The 16,815-nt window shown below is 52.5% G+C and overlaps 1 protein-coding gene across 3 annotated transcripts in view; it reads right to left on the bottom strand.

The window, feature by feature from the left end:
• Positions 1-16,815, bottom strand: part of KLF13 (KLF transcription factor 13) — a 146,816-nt gene that overhangs the window by 90,256 nt on the left and 39,745 nt on the right. For 2 of the 3 annotated variants that reach the window (XM_034938455.3, XM_034938454.3), the window contains exon 2: positions 10,651-10,977. In XM_034938455.3, the coding sequence (XP_034794346.1) occupies positions 10,688-10,977 (290 nt within the window). In that variant the 3' untranslated portion in view covers positions 10,651-10,687. Of the gene's footprint in view, positions 1-5,079; positions 10,978-16,815 lie in introns of those variants that run through there. The other variant, XM_034938452.3, reaches the window with a different exon arrangement.

The raw sequence follows: 16,815 nt of genomic DNA, 5'->3' as shown, positions 1-16,815 counted from the left end.
TGGGAATGGAAGACATTATGATGGGGCAGGGGTCAAGAATGAGCCCTGGAGCTGGGGTCAGGACACCCAGACTGAGCTCCTTGGGCCTATCATGTGCTTGTAAATGAGGGCAACGCCCGTCACGACTTTGTACTGTCTGTCTCTGAGTTCCAAGAGGTCTGAGTGAGTGGACGCGGTACCTAGACACATTGGCAGCCTGGGCACAGGGAGTCACAGCTATGCAGGGGAAAGGGCTTTGCCTGGTTGCTTGGTGGGCCCTGAAGGGAGGTCTGAACCTCTCAGTGCCTGGGACTGGGCCCCCCTGAGGGCAGCTTGCTCATCTTTTTAGAGGACATTGTGTTGGACACACTGAGCTGCCAGGTGCAGGCCCACACTGGCCAGTGTTCAGGCCCCAGAAATGCAGCAGCCAGAAAAATGCTAAGTCACCAGCCCTGTGTCATGGGGCCTGTCAGTCTTCTGGGCCTGTCCCACAATGCCAGAGAATAGACAAAGGTACCCCTAGACAGGTTAGAAGCCTTTAGAACTCAGAGCTTAAAAGGCAGCTGTGGCCAGTGGTCCAATCAGGCCAGGGTCCCTCCGTGACTTTTGCCAGCTGTGTGACCTTGAGAAGGCCACTTCAACCCTCTGAGCCTCGTACCCTCTGCAGCCCTAAGTTGGGACTACTCACACCTCCCTCTGAGAGTGCTCAGAGGGTACAGCTCAGCAAGCAACCCTCTGGCCCAGGATCTGGGCAAGTGGCTGCTGCCCGGCAGGCCTCTGGGACAGGGAGTGCAGTGTGGGACAGCCTTCCTCTGTGTCCCAGGTCAGTCCCAGTCTCTGTCCACAGGGATCATTTCCCAGTGGCATGTGAGAGTGGAGGCCTGGCCTGGGGGCCTGAGTATCTGGCATGGGTACAGTTCCCAGCATCTGACATCTTGCACACCACTGGGAACTTCACCATGACCCCACACAGACCATGCCAAGCTTGCTTCCCAGGTGAAGGCAAGGCTCAGGAAAAGACTTCTTTCCACAGCTGCGTGGCAGGCTGCTCAGAGCTGAAGGCCCAGCTGTGTCTGGCATGGAGACACCAGACCTTTCTCCGCCCTGAGCAACGGCTGTGCAGGCAGCGGCAGGTGAACTGGGGTGCAGGTCTTCAAGAACTGATCGGCTTTTAAGAACTGTAGTGAAGTGACAATTATTTTTACTATTACTCCTACTTTTTAAAGCTGAATAGTTGATAGGGAATACTATGAAGGATGACAAAACACAGGTGGAAGAGATGCTCAGTCCAGTTTAATTCAACTATGTTTTGTGAATTTGCTTGGGTCATGGAGAGTGGGATGCAGGCTCCTTCCACTAGGCAGGAGTTCATCAAGCCCTGCAGCCTAAGCTGCCAGTTTGCTCCCCCCAGCTCAGGGGAGTGCAGGAAGGACATGAAGGCTGGGGTGGATGGGGGGCTCATCCTGGACTAGTTCAGGGTTGGGGGCAGCCTGATGTGCAGCCACATCTCAGCCTCACAGGGTAATCACAGAGGTCCTTATAAGAGGGAGATTAGGAGGTCAGAGAGGAGACGCTACTCTGATGGATTTGAAGACAGTGGAGGCCACAAGCCAAGGAACGTAGGTGGCCTCTACAAGCTGGGAAGGAAAACAGACTCCAGAAGGAAGCAGCCCTGATGACACCTGGATTTTAGCCCTGTAAGACTTGTTTTGCACTTCTGACCTCCAGAGCTGCAAGAGAATAAAAGAATAAATTTGTGTTGCTTTAAGCCACTGCTTATGGTAATTTGTTACAGCAGGAATAGGCATTCTTTTTTTTTTTTTTTTTTTGAGACAGAGTCTTGCACTGTCACCCAGGCTGGAGTGCAATGGCGCGATCTTCGCTCACTGCAACTTCCAGCTCCCGGGTTCAAGCCGTTCTCCTGCCTCAGCCTCCCGAGTAGCTGGGATTACAGGCACCCGCCACCATGCCCGGCTAATTTTTGTATTTTTAGTGGGGATGGGGTTTCATGATGTTAGCCAGGCTGGTCTCAAACTCCTGACCTCGTGATCTGCCTGCCTTGGCCTTCCAGAATGCTGGGATTACAGGCATAAGCCACTGTGCCCGGCCAGCAACTGGCAATTAATACAGGCCTTCTGTTTCCAACACTGTCTTCTGTACAAACCTGCCTGTCCTATGTACCATTGGAATGCTGGTCTCTGATGCGTAACGGTGGAGGAAAGTTGGTGCAGAGATAGCAGCCCTGCCAGGAGTAGCCGCATGTCTTTACTGCTTTCCACGTAGGAGACTTTTTAGGAGTGGTGCTAATGGCAGGAATTTTAGCATGGCCTAGATGAGGTTTGATTGGGGGTGATTGAGCCACCCATGTCCCCAGAATAAGCTACACATCGCCTAGTCTGTTATTCAAGGCCTTCTGCAGCCAAACCCAACCCAGAAAAGGCCAGTCCACACCCCAACATGACCGACAAGGCTAGGAGAAAAGTGTCAGAGGGTCTTGATGATTACACCCCAGTGAGTCCACTTGGAAAACACTGTGGCCCTTCCTCTGAATGCTAACTGGGCCCCCATCCAGAACACCAGTCCCTTCATGGAATTCCTGGCAAGCAGTGTTTCAGCCCCTGCTTGAATGCCTCCAGCGACAGGGTGCTCACTGTCTACAGGCCAGCACCAAGGGTTGGGAAGTCCTTCTTTATTAATTTATTTGTTTTTGAGACAGAGTTTTGCTCTTGTTGTCCATGCTGAAGTGCAGTTGCGTGATCTCGGCTCACTGCAACCTCTGCCTCCCGGGTTCAAACGATTCTCCTGCCTCAGCCTCCCAAGTAGCTGGGACTACAGGCACAAGCCACATTTTTGAATTTTTAGTAGAGACAGGGTTTCTCCATGTTGGTCAGGCTAGTCTTGAACTCGAAATCCTGACCTTAGGTGATCTGCCTTCCTTGGCCCCCCAGAGTGCTGGGATTACAGGCGTGAACCACTGCGCCCGGCCAGAAGTCTTTCTTTAGAGGGGCAGATGTCACTGTGAACCTTTGCCAGGCTCGACCCTCTTGGGGAGTGCACCTCCGCCCTCCACCAGATGCTTCCCCTCACCTGGGTCACTATGCAGCCAGACACAGCACTTCGCCTAACTGCCACAAACCTGACTTCTAATCCAAGTCCTGAGAAATATGGAAAAAGGGTCAGGTCCAGGAGTGTCCTGAGGCTGGCCTCTCAGGCCTGCCTCCAGGACACTGTCATCTCTGCTCAGCACAGAGGACCTGTCAGCCACAGACCCTCCCCGCCACCCGAAACTGCTTTGTGACCTGGTCCAAAAAGAAAGTGTGAGAAGAAAATGTGCTATGCGCATGCCAGAGACACTCATACATTTGTTCTTCAAACGCCGGGAAAATCTATTGCTTGCTTTTTTTCTCCATTACCGGGGGCCTCTGAAGGCCTTAGGAGACCCCTCATTCCTGGGATGGGGGCTCCATGAATGGTGGGTCCCCCAGTCTTCTGGAAAGAAATACTAGGAGGGGTTTCAAATCTCAGCAGTGACATAACTGACAGGCTTTTTTTTTTTTCCTGTCAATATTTTTTAAGCATCTGGGATCCTCTGACAACTATTTATGGAAGCGGATCCACCCTGCAGTTGCTGCTATCTGGGGAAGTTACTGAGCAATAAATGGCTCTGAGAAGGCGGAGCAGTGGCTGTCCTGGGAAAATACTCCAAGAATGGGCTCCAAACGTCTCAGTACCAAAAAGACTTTGTTTGAAAAATGTGTGCTTGTTTTTATGACTGTTCAGTATGTGCCTGGGTGCATTCATTTCACGCCTCCCTCCCCCCAGTCTATGATACAGAAAACAAACGTTCATCAGGCAATGCCAGCTGGTGTCAGGGTAGCTTCAGGAAAAACCATGTCTAATCAACTGCGATGCCTGTATTTGTTATTAACACTTCACATTTTGTGGTGGTTTTCATTTACCCTATGAACAGGTAATCACAGGCCTGGTATGGTGGCTCAATCCTGTAATCCCCAGCACTTTGGGAGGCTGAGCCAGTGGATCACCTGAGGTCAAGGGTTTGAGACCAGCCTGGCCAATATGGTGAAACCTCGTCTCTACTAAAAATACAAAAATTACCTGGGCGTGGTGGCAGACATCTGTAATCCCAGCTACTCAGGGAGCTGAGGCAGGAGAATCGTTCGAACCTGAGAGGCAGAGGTTGCAGTGAGCTGAGATTGCCACCATTGCACTCCAGCCTCGGTGACAGCAACAAGTGGGGCTACACAGCGAGACTGTGTCTCAAAAAAAAGAAAAAAGAACAGGTAGTCATGTATGAACAGTGTACAGCCCAGATGCAGCGCTGGTCTACCCCTGGGTGAGGCTGAGATGCGGCTGCACCAGCACCTCCCTTCTACGCGCTGTGGCTAGAACAGGGTTCGGGCCAGACCTCCACCCCAGCAGCCACCTCCTCCACTAGCTGCCAGCTTCCCACTGCCTCTGATGAGGACATCATCTGCCCTGGGGACAGCCAGGGGCAGTTAGTGTTCATTGGGGACTTAAACGGGCTCTGCTATCAACACCTGCCTTCCTACTCCCCAGACTCCCAGGGTCCTGGGACCCGTCCTTGCTGGAGCACACTTTGGGGTCAGTGCCCGTGGTAGGTTGTAGGAACTTTGGTAGCTAGAAACAGGGGAGTTTTCTAGACTCTAGGCTGACGGGTGAGGCAAGCAGCGCATCTGGGGTTGAAAGAAGCAGTGGCTGCTGCCCAGGAAAAGGAAGTCCAGGTGTTCTGGGGGGACTTTGAGGGAAAGGTGCTGTGCCCTTTGAGGGAATCTGCCATCGCCACATCCCGTTCTCCTCCGTGCTCCTTCGGATGGACGGAGCGGTGGGAATGTGAAGAGCTGAAATAGCTTCCCATGGGCAGGAGGGGAAGCCAGAAGAGCACCCACTGTGTGCAAGAGCTCTTCTGCAAAGCCTTCCTTCCAAAATAGGACCCGCCAAGTTCCAGGCAAGCTTCAGTCCCTCAGTCAATTGCAACTGCTTGAGTTTGTGCATTTCAGTTCCCTTCCCCTCCCAGAGCCTCTGCAAGACATGCTCTTCAAAGAAACTAGCTCCAGCAAATAAAATAATGAATCATAAATTTTATTTCAAAATGTAAACGTCACTAAACATGCATACACGTTAAAACAATAAAATTTACAATTTCGTTAATTTTTCTTTTTGCATAGGACATCATTACAATATAGAATCTATGCCATACAAAATACATACAAAGTTTTATCCGAGCAAGCCAAGGCCAGACTGGGAACTGTACAACTGTAATACTTCACTGTAGTGATCCAGGAAAGATGAAACGTGGCCTTCGGAATTATGGTGGGTGCTGGTTAAAAAAAAGTTCCTACAGAAAAGAAAAACATGAGCTCCATGGAAATGGTCTTGGACCCTTGGATTCTGCCTTGGGCTTTTGGCAAATGATTCCAGAGAAGCTCCACCAATGGCTTTGGATGGGAAGGGGTTGCCTGTGCGGGCCTGGGGCAGCTGAGACCCGGAAGCATGCACCCAACACATGCACACAAGCAATTCCCAGTCACCAAGGAACCACCGCAAGCCCCAAACCCGACAATGACAATGCATAGTTGCTCAGTAGTGCCTCCTTTCTGCTGAGGCTTTCCAGCCCCGGAGGCCTCAGCACTAGGCACCAGGGGCCTCTCTAGGATGAGGCCAGGGAGCAAAGTCTCCCACTCACACACCCAGAGGCAGGCACCTGGAGCCGGCACAGACGCTGGGGCTAATGAGCCCACGTGGTGTCTAGAGCCACATGGGAGGTGGCCTCTTGCTCCTCTCAGGGCAGCCAGGTACAAGGGCTCCTCTGCTGAGTGCATGGCCTCGCAGGCATTCGGCTCACACACCTGGTTTCCAAATAAGCACGCACTGCGACCTGTCCACGGGCCCTCTAGAAGAGGCCAGGGAAAACAGGACCCTGAGGCCTTAAGAAAGCTGTTCCCGTGCTCCCACCCCCACCCCCATGACTTCCTGCCTCCACCCCCCACCCCCCTCCCCGGAATGTGTGACTTGTAGGGTAGGGGACGCTACTTCTCTCCCATCCAGTTCATTTTTAAATAAAAGTAGTAAAGTTTTAAAGCTGTATGAGAAAGAGAGAGGCAGGGCAGGGCCAGGTGGCCGCACTGCAAGTCTGAAATCTTCATGGGGGTCAGTAGAAACCAAGCGCGACCCCTCTTCCCTCATGGACACCGGGCTCCCGTCTCCTGCTGAATTCTACTCTTCTGATGCTGAGGGACAGGACAGCAGGCAGGAGGCGGCGCCTCGCCCTAAAGGGTGCTCAGGCGTGTATCAGTAGTAAGGTGGACTGTGCATCCAAGTTCTGGTACAAAGGTCTCCGGAATGTGTCTCAGACAAGCCTTCAGAGCCTCAGAATCAGGAAAATTAGTAATAGGACCTGGTTCTTCCTGGGGTAATCCTGATTTCAAAAACCATCAGCCCACGCCTCAGATTTTAGCTTTGGAAAATATGGTGACCAGAATTGTATATGGAAACAGTCAGCAAAAGATGTGGATAACCTACCAAGCGTTTCTTACTGGTTGTGATGTGACCAACACATTACACCCTTTAAACCTCTAGCACTGTGTCTTTGACTAAATGACCTTTTTTAAATGGGGGAAAGAAAATTAGTGACACCAGTCAGAAGTCAAAATAGTCAGGTAGCCCTGTACACACAGCCACAACCAGAAGCGGAGAAACAAGGCCACACTATTGCTCAGATCACATCTTCCTGTTGGGTGGCACCCCTGCCCAGCTGAGATCCTGAATGGGTCCCGAGGGAGTGCCGGGACCCTGTGCAGTCCATCTTAGCACCTGCTTCTGGCAAGAAAGAGGCTGGTCTTCTGGACACACCGGGTGGGGAGACAGAACACTTGAGGTCAAGTCCTGAGGCAGAGTGGCCAGCCCTCTCTGCCCATCCCCACCTCTGAATCACCCCTCACTGGTCTGAGCTGTGTTCAGGGTGCTGCAAGGACTGGGATCGCCAGTGCCTCAGATGTTTGTACCCGGAGGCTGCACCGTGGCGAATCCTGCACCTGCCTTGGTGTGGGGCCTGGGAATAAAGTCAGGGTTAGGAGTGAGGCGATCTTGCACTCGAGTGTCGTGGGTGGGGGTGCAGCAGGATGCAGGTAGGGCACCTCCAGGACCACGTTCCCATCCAGGACATCTCTGCCCATTCCTACGCAGCATCCTGCAGGACAGGACCCCAGGGCTCTTTGAGGAAAGGGCTGTGTCCGTCTGTTTTCCTGTATGGCTGTAGGATCCAGTAGGCATTTGGGGAGCTGACAACCGTTCCCCTAATATGGCTGATGTAAAGAGGGGCTTCCTTGTCTGGGACAGGAGCAACACCAGCCCCTTGATGGCTGAGCCCCAAATCAATTTTAGGCCTTTTATAGGGGAACTCTCCCTTCACTCAGGCAACCTTCACTTTGACATCTCTGCCCCTATGGACCACGAGAACTGAAGTCCCAAAATAAGGGTTTGAGTTTTCACTATTATTTCTATGAGTCCTATGGGTTCCTCAACCCCACCAAAACTGGCAAGCATGGCCATAAACCACAAAAATGGAAGACCCTGAAATAGACGCAGTCTGGGAAAACATTCTGCATGTTTGAAGAAAATGAAGGCTGTTTCAGGAGGGTCCGCCTTGTGTGCCCGCTTCAGTGGAGGCAGCGTTCCAAGGCCCACCACCCTCTTCCACAGGAGTCCCTCACTTCATGATGAAATGGAAATCTGCCCTTGAGGACCCGTGTGAACCGTGCCTGAGATTCATGGGTTTCTCCCTGCCCTTCAAGCGAGATGAGTTTAAGCCGCAGATGATTCAGGAGGGTCTGGCCAGGAGTACCCAGGAGGATTTCTCTCCTGGTGCCCTACCCCCATTTCCCAGTCCAGGCTGGGGCCTAAGGACCGCACCCTGCCATTAAAGAGAACCACTTTGGGAATGAAGACACACTCTTATGCCAAAAATAGCCAACGCCTGCATATTTCTGTTTTAAGGCAATGTTACCCTTCCATCTATCAGACGGAACAGCCCTGGGTCATTTAAAGGAAAAATTAAATTAAGTGCTCTCTTTGGAAACAGCCAACACCCGCTTCCCTCCCCCACCCCCCGCCCTGCTCTAAAACAAACCAGCTCTTCTTTTTATTCCAAGATGACTAGGTTTAGAGTCCTATCTTTTCCTTTCTATGTGCAGACAGATGTGGAGCTAGAAAATCTCCTTCCGTGACACCCTGGGCAGATCACAAGGACGTCTGACCCCTCCCTGGAGAGCACTTTGCCAGCCTCCCAGGGACGGGCCGCTCCCTCTCCCTGCCTTGGGGAACGGTGGACGGTGAGTGCACCAAAGGACTTTGGAATAAAATTCCTGAACCTGGAATGTGAATTCCTGAGACATAAAATGTATTCAGAGTGTGGCTTTCTCTGCCTCACACGAAAACAACTTTGGGAGGGACCTCACTTTGGAACTGGGCATGAAGATCTTTGCACCACAAGCACCCAGGGCTCTCTTCTGTCAAGGTCCCTACCAAATATTCCACTCTCTCTCCCAGACCCAATGCAAGCAGGGAGGTCAGGGAGCCCCAACACAGCATGGCAGCCAGAGGGACCAGCTCCGCATCCAACCAGAGTGGAGGTGACCCTCTCCCTGCCAGTTCCCACCACAGCAGAAACAATGCCACCGCCCAATTTAGGGCCCATCGGTCTATCTAGAAGTCACCACCACGCTGTCGGCCAATCCCAGCTGACACACAGTGGTAAGAAGCGGGCACCTGACGGCATACTGTGCCTGAGCAGCTGCTGTGGACAGAGCGTACCTGTCCACTCTGGAGCCAGCCAAAACAGTGACCATCAGCTGTGGGCAGTGGCTAGGCCTGGGTCCCGGGTTTGTGCTGCACCCCATAGCATGGCAGGGCTGAGTAGAAGCAGGATGGCCACAACCAAGGCACGCTAGGCCCAGGAAGCCCATCTGTGGCCCTCTGAGGTCCCAGGGCCGTTCCTTTGCATCAAAATAGGTACTCATCAAAACAGGTATCTCTGGCAAGATACCCTGAGTCCACCCCAATCCCCCCACCCCCCCCAACACACGCGTGTGTGCTCACGCGCGCACACACCCACACGCACGCACACACTCTGTCCTGGGCCCTTGTATTTACAGGCCTCAACTCTCAGGAGGAAGGGAAGGTGATACCTGGGCCACAAGCCTGGGGTCGACACTCCAGCCATCTGCAGAGGAGTTTGCTGGACCACGGCTTGACTGACCCCCACCCAGGGCTCGAATCCCAGCCCAGGACCCAGCTCTCTGCTCCTCCTCTCCTGCCAGGAGAAGGCCGGTGATGGGGCACTGGAGCAGCCCCACCAGCTGGGTGTGGCCTGGAGCCTCCAGGCAGGACAAGGAGAAGCAGGAGGAAAAGGGAGGAGGAGTCCAGGGGAAACGGAGAGGCTGGAGGTTTGCTAAGTCTGAGTTGGGGACATGGTGGGTCTGAGAAAAGTGTTGCCTGCAACTTTCTATCTGGCATTCCCTGCGGAGGAAATAGAATGCGCCCTCTCCGACTGCATTTCCTGTAACATCCGCGCCACTCCTGAAAAGGTCCAAGTCACAATGTTCCGGTCTCTTGCTACAGAATGGTCTCTGTGAAGCATGGTGCGCTGCCACATGCACAGCCGCTCACACAGACCCTCTGATGAGGAGGCCCCATGACCTGCCCACTGTTTCCAACAAAAGTGCCCATGCGGGCAAACTCCGGAACTGGATGTGCCACCAGGAATTTCTAACATCTTTTTAGAAGACCAGAATTCCCCATCAGAGGCCCAGGTATAATAGTGACAGGGTCCTGCGTGCCTTCTGCAGGGACACGGAGAAGCGGAGTCCTGGCAGGTGTGACCCCGGCCCCTGCCTCGGAGGTCGGACGGTGCAGTGCTACGCTCAGCCAGGGCTGGCATCTCTGCTTCCAGTGCTCCCTAGCGCCGTAGGAGAGGGCTCCTGAAGGCGGGGTGTGAGGCAGGCAGGGTGCAGAGGGCTGAAGGCCCCCTCCACTGTCCCCAAGGTGGAGTGCTCCTCCAGCCAGGGACAGCTTTAAGGCATCCCTCTGCAGGGGCCTGTCTCAGAATCAGCTGCGTTGCAAGCCCAGCCAGGCTCGTTGGGCAGAGGCCAGAGACTGGGTTGGGGGCTGGGCAGGAAGAGGTCAGGCCAGCTGCTTAGGAATCTGCCCTGGAGGCACAAACGTCAGTGAGCACATCTGCTCCCAACAGACCCACAGGCTGGCCAGCCAGCCAGACGCTGAGCTCCACCAGACTGGCTGGCCTGCTCTGTCCCCAGCGTGTTCCCGAACCTAACAGAAAACTCCAGAGTGCAAATCTATGTACAGAGTAAGGCGGCAGGAAGGGGTGTCCTCACTGACCTCGTGGAACGTGTCCATCCCTGAGAAAGGGGGTTCAACAACGCTGAATCTCAACTTTGTGGGTGTATCTATTGTGCAATTTGGTGGGTGGTGTTTTTTGAAATTTTTGTGTGTGTTTTTTTGTTTTTTTAACAAATTTACTTTGACACCTGAGGTGAAAAAAATTGTTTTTTCGTGGACTTTGCATCAAGTTCTCTCTCTTCTTTCTTATTACAAAAGGAAAGGCCAGGGACTCACGAGGGGGTGGGAGCGGCTGCTCATGGCTGTGGCGGGCTCAGGGCGAGCTGGCCGGGCTGATGGTGGGGCTGCTGGCGTCGGAGCGGCTGTAGTCGCTGAGGGAGCCGGTCCGCGAGCCCCCGCCGCGCCGCTGCAGCATTCCCGGGTGGAAGTTGGCGTGGCGGCGCGCGTGCTTGGTCAGGTGGTCGCTGCGCATGAAGCGCTTCTCGCAGATGGGGCAGCTGAACTTCTTCTCGCCCGTGTGCGTGCGGTAGTGCCGCGCCAGCTCGTCGGAGCGCGCGAACTTCTTGTTGCAGTCCTGCCAGCTGCAGGCGAAGGGCCTCTCACCTGTGGGCACAGGGGCAGAGCATCAGTATCCGCACCTGGCCCCGCCTTCACACCCTCTCTGGGGAAGGGCCCGCAACACCCAACACCCTGGTCTCTCAACACCCCTCCCACATGCCCCACCTCCAAGAGCTTCTGTGACAAATCCATCAAGGCAGAGATGAAGGTGGGCCCCTGCCCTCCCGCCCACGCCTGGGATGGAGGCAGAGGACACGGCCTAGGATAAAACAGCATTTCAGGTGCTGAAGCTGCAGGGCCCACGGGTAGGTACAGGTCAGGGCCCCAGGCTCCTGGCAGTGGACCCCCTAAGTACACCACAAAGCAGGCTGCACTACACACCCATGCCGGGCCAGTGGTCTCCAACGCCTGGGGGTTGCAGGCCCATGCCCTGGCTTCACAGGCCTCCCGGAGTCCACCCACCCATGCTGCTCCATGGGAGCCACACTCTGCACCCCTGCAGGGCAGGAAGGCAATTCCCATTCTGACCCTCCTCAGTCTAGTCTGTAACATGAGAGGGTCAGCGTAGGTGAGTTCCGGGGCCTGGAATTCTACAACCAGTCTGCTGCTCCTTCTCTCACAAAAGTCCCAAAGTGGCCAACCAGGGATGGCTGGCAGAGCAGGAGAATGAAACAGCCTCTTGCAGACCCAAGTGTGGTGACAGACAAGGGCAGCAACCCAGAGCACCCCATTATAGGGGCCTGTGCCAGTAGGGAGGAGGCAGAACACAATGGGGTGGGAGGTAATGAAGGTTGGCTACAGTCAGGATGCTGCTCCCTCCTTCCCATCCCTCACTCGGAGCGGGAGACAGGCCAGCATTTACCCAGGCAAACTCAACACACAAAACTCTCAATCACAAAAATGACATCAACTGCTCAGGAAGAACCAGGGTGGGGGGCTCTGGCACCCCAGAAACGAGCCCTTCTTGTATTAGGGGTGGCCGCAGGGCTGCCCTTCCTACACGGTCTCATCCCCTCTCACCCCCATACAGACCCTAAAGTGACTGCCAGTCACTGAAGCTGGTCTACCCATGTTCAACAGAGGAAACCCACTCACCCCCCACCTTAAACACAAGCAGATACCCAGGGATGGCCAGACAGCCAGGGAGAACCAGCAGCATGGAAAAGAAAGCCCAAGCGCAATGCAACCACCAACTCTAGAGGAAAAGAGTGAAGCCAGGAAAGAGAAGAAAATTTTAACTTGAAATTTCTGATTAGTATTCTCTGAGGAATTTGAGATGAAATTTGATGCAAAAGCAAAGAGGATACCATACAAAGAAGTTCAGAGAGCAAACACGGCCAGGCGCAGTGGCTCATGCCTATAATCTCAGCACTTTGGGAGGCTGAGGCGGGTGGATCACTTGAGATCAGGGGTTTGAGACCAGCCTGGCCAACATGGTGAAACCCCGTCTCTACTAAAAATACAAAAATTAGCCAGGTGTGGTGGTGTGCACCTGCAATCCCAGCTACTCGGGAGGCTGAAGCAGGAGAATTACTTGAACCTGGGAGGTGGAGGTTGCAGTGAGTCAAGATTGTGTCACTGCACTCTAGCCTTGGCAAGAGAGCAAGGGTCTGTCTCAAAAAAAAAAAAAAAAGCAAGAACAACAGCATTTAGAAATTGAAAACAGCATTGTGTGCATATAAAACTTTCATATAAAAGCTGGAAATATACTCAAAGCAAATATATGAGAAAAAAAAGAACCAAAAAACAGTTCTGGAAAATATGTGGATGTCACGGTGTTCCGTCTCCTGGTACTGCTGAAGCAGGGGCCATGTGTGGGTACACTTGTTCTCTTTATTGATTTTACATGTTGGGGGAAAGGGTGTTGGGGGGATTCAAAATCAAGTAGCCACCACGATTTCCCAAATACATGACAATTACAATCAAGTGAGAAAACAGAAAACATGGAGAAGAAATTACAAAAGAAATAATAGAACAGTCTCTGTCAAAGAGTAAAAAAAAAAAAAAAGAAGAAAAAGGAGACAGGAAACTAACATGAGACAGGCTGCACAGAGGTGGACCAGGTAAATGAGTTAAGACCTCTGCTGCCAGAAGCTCTGCAATGTCAGAACACTGAGTAAAAACAGGAGCTCTCACAGCTTAATAGAGAGAGGGGGAAGAAACAAACACCAGGTCATCCACAAAGGAACAAGGCTGGGACAGACATCAGACTTTTCCTAAGTCACACTGGATCCTGAAGACAAAGGAACAGGGCCTTCCAAGTTAATGTCTCACACACTCCAGCTAAAATGAGATAAAACCAAGGAGCTAGGGACATGACTGAATAGTAAAGGGCCATTGCATGACAAGAGCGAGGCAGAGACCCCGGGAGGTCACTGGAGCACAGGACCAAGACTCACGGGGGAAAATTCCAGGAGGAAAGTGAGTTTTGTGCACCAGAGAGTACCATCAAAAGGCTGGGTAAACTTCAGGACACAGTAAAGACACACCACTCTTCTTTGTTTAAAAGAAAAAAGAGGCAATTAGAAACTCCAGGAAAAATAAAAGACATACAAAAAAATTGTGGTTCAAATTAGATGTAAACGAAAATGCCTCATGATTATGGGTCAAGAGCTCCGAGCCAAGCTCGGTTCTAGGGGTTTTTCCTATGCTCTATTATTTATTCTTCACAACAACTCCATGAGGTGGTGGCAGGAAATGTAATCCCAGCACAGGCCCTGCTGATGGAAGCAAACTTTACACAGTTGTGGTCATGCTAACCTTAGCACTAGTTGTCAATGTTTCAGAACCAATCCTATAAACAAAGGCCATACAACTGACCTGTGGGCCCAGCAGAGAACATGGATTTAAGGGAAAAGTTGGAATGCACACAGTGTGCAAAGAACGTATCTAAATGAAATACAGAGATTTAAAATTACAAAGACAGTCAACAAAATAAGTAAAATAATACATCCATCAATTTAGGAAGAGTTGGAGGGGAGGGATAGGAGTCAGGTAAATCCTTAAATTTCATGGCAGGAGGATAACAGAAAATATCTAAATTTGATAAATCAAGAAACAGCAGTAAAATACAGTTCATTTATGGCAGTAACCATCAAGACAACTAAAATCAGAAAAGAAGTGTTGCTGTCTAGGGAGTGGGGCTGGACTGGTGAGAGGATTTTTTTTTGTTGCAAGCTCCTCTGTGTTATGGGTATCTATCTATCTACCTATTTATCTATCTATCTATCTAATCTGAGATAGAGTCTTGCTCTGTCACTGCAGCCTCCTCCTCCCAGGTTCAAGTGATTCTTCTGCCTCAGCCTCTCGACTAGCTGGGATTACAGGCGCCTACCCACGCCCGGCTAATTTTTATATTTTTAGTAGAGACAGAGTTTCACCATGTTGGCTAGGCTGGTCTTGAACTCCTGACCTCAAGTGATCTGTCTTCCTCAGCCTCCCAAAGTGCTGGGATTACAGGTATGAGCCACATGCCTGGCTTGGGTCTTTTAAAAAAATCCTATGTATTTGTTTCTTCCATAACAATAAGAAGAAGTGTTTAAATATAGTTCCTTAAATATCTAGTCCAATATTTCCCAAAACATGTTCAAAGAAATGTTATCATTGTATAAAACTGTTTATCGTTTCCAGAAAAAAAATTTTGTCAACTAAAGAGTGAAAATGTTGCATGGTAATTCCACTCTTGGAGATTCACAACGCACACTAGTCATTAAAAGCTTGGGAAAGTCCAGCATTAAATGGTTTAGCATTAACCATGTCAGGTCTGACAGATGAGGTTCAGACCCTGTTTGCCCTGAGTTGTGACACTATGGCCTCGAAAAAGCTCCGTGCTGCCTGCAGTAGGGCAGATAATGGTCCCCCAAAAGATATAGCCAAGTGATAACCCTCCAGAACCTGTGCATGTGATCTTATCTGGAAAAAGGGTCTTTGCAGATGTAATCAGGTCAGGATCTGGAGATGAGCTCCCAAGTGTGGAGCATGGAGAAGAGGGGAGGGGAGTGAGGGAGAGGGGGAAGGGAGCAAGTGAGAAGGGGGAGAAAGGGGGCAGGGGAAGGAAGGGGAGGCATGGAGTGGATTCTCCCTCAGAGCCTCTGGAAGGAATTAACCCTGCCAAGACCTTGATTTCTGGAACTGTGAGAGAGTAAGTTTCGGTTGCTTTTCAGCCACCCAGTTTGCGGTAATGTGTGACAGCAGCCACAGGAAGTGAGCACACTGCCCCGTCCTCATGCGGGGGGTCCATACAGTGATCCCATGGGGCTGCGCACAACCGGCCTCAGCACAGTGCCTGGCACGTTCCAAAGGTCCACTCCTGAAATCTCAGCTGTTATTGTTGCTCTTAGTCATTAGCCCTGTCAACTGGGTCTCCTCTGATTTGGGCCTGTTGATGTGGGGGGAAGCCAACCCAAATTCAGACTCAGCCTTGCTTCCTAATAGCCCTTGTGAGGAGGCTTGTCCTTTAGCTTCTTCTGCCTGCAGGCTGGGGAAGCATGTGAGGTACATAGAGCTACAGGTGGACCACATGGTGTTGGGGCCGCAGAGAAATGCAGCATCCAATGGATGGGACGTTGGTGCCAGGCAGCCTGGAGTGGAGGAAGGTGGGTGTCGGGTGCAGCCACTCCACCAGCACAGCTCTTGGCCTCCCTATATATCAGGAGCTTTATGCTTTGACAGGGCACATACTGGGTGCCTGGCCCAGAGACATGGTCCTGACCCAGGCAGACGCGGCCCCCACGGCTCCATTCTCTGCTCCTCCCTCAGCCTGCTGCAGAGAGGTGACGGCCAATGAACTGGCCCACAACAGGAGTTATGGCTCAGGCTAGCAAGGAGCAACACTGGGTCTGGCTGGGTCCCCTGGTAGTGACACTCAGGCAGCACCCAGGAGGCTGACAAGGAGCAGCCCAGAGAAGGGAGAACGGGTGGAGGCGGGAACAGGGAGCAACATGCCCCAGGCCACTTTCACGCACATGATCCGCAGGGAGCCCCAGGAGCTTTCCTGTATGTGGGCGGGAGCCACTGCTTTCATCGTATTAGAAATTACAAATTAAAATGGAAAAACGGTCTTCAACCCAAGCACGCATTCCAGTCGTCGTGGTGCTGTCACACATCCTGTAGCATCTGCAATAGCCTACTGTACTCTTTTGGGAGAATGAGGCAAACAGTGCTATTGTTATGAAAACAGTTTTGATCTCATGGCCCCTCTGAAGGGTCTGAGGCACCTGCGAGTGTCCTCCAGCTTCACTCTAAAAACTGCTGTTCTGGGGACAGACTCCAGGCGGGGCTGCGTGCAGCCGAGTACAGTGAGCACAGGGGGGCACACAGTGAGGTGAGGGGCCAGCCAGGCCCGGCCCTTCAGGGAGTGAGCCCGCCTCCCATTCTAAGGCAAAGGGAGCCCAATGGCCTAAACAAATCCAAGCACCCTCCTTGCTGGGCTCAAACCCTGCATCTGCCTCCACCCGGGCATGTGGTACACAGACAGCAACAGCAAGACAGGGACTCACCAGGACAGGAGCTCCCTCTAGCTCCAAAATGACAAGAGAACTGGTAGGAGATTCCAGACTCCTGCAGAGGAGCTCCTAGCCTTCCTGCCGGATCTCAGAGCCACTCCAGCTCCCCAGGTGGGAGGGCCCCAGGAGTTCTGGCTATGTGTGCCTGTGCCTGTGCATGGGGTGGGGGCTGTGGGACAAGGCGGGGTTAGGCCTTGTGAGAAGACTTGGTGAGAGGAAGGGGGCTGGGGTCAAGCCTGGAGGGGCACTAGGTGCCCTGGAGCCCTGAAGGGAAGCTGTAGGAGGGTTGGGGGAACTGTGGGGAGCTGGGAGAGGGGCTAAGCCATGCTGGGGTTTGGGGGTCCTACAGGTGCCAAGCAGTGGGGGACTCTTCGGGTAC

This window comes from Pan paniscus, chromosome 16 (assembly GCF_029289425.2).
Source record: "Pan paniscus chromosome 16, NHGRI_mPanPan1-v2.0_pri, whole genome shotgun sequence".
Taxonomy (NCBI): domain Eukaryota; kingdom Metazoa; phylum Chordata; class Mammalia; order Primates; family Hominidae; genus Pan; species Pan paniscus.
The sequence above is the reverse complement of the archived record's forward strand: the minus strand, read 5'-3'. Positions and strand labels throughout refer to the sequence as shown.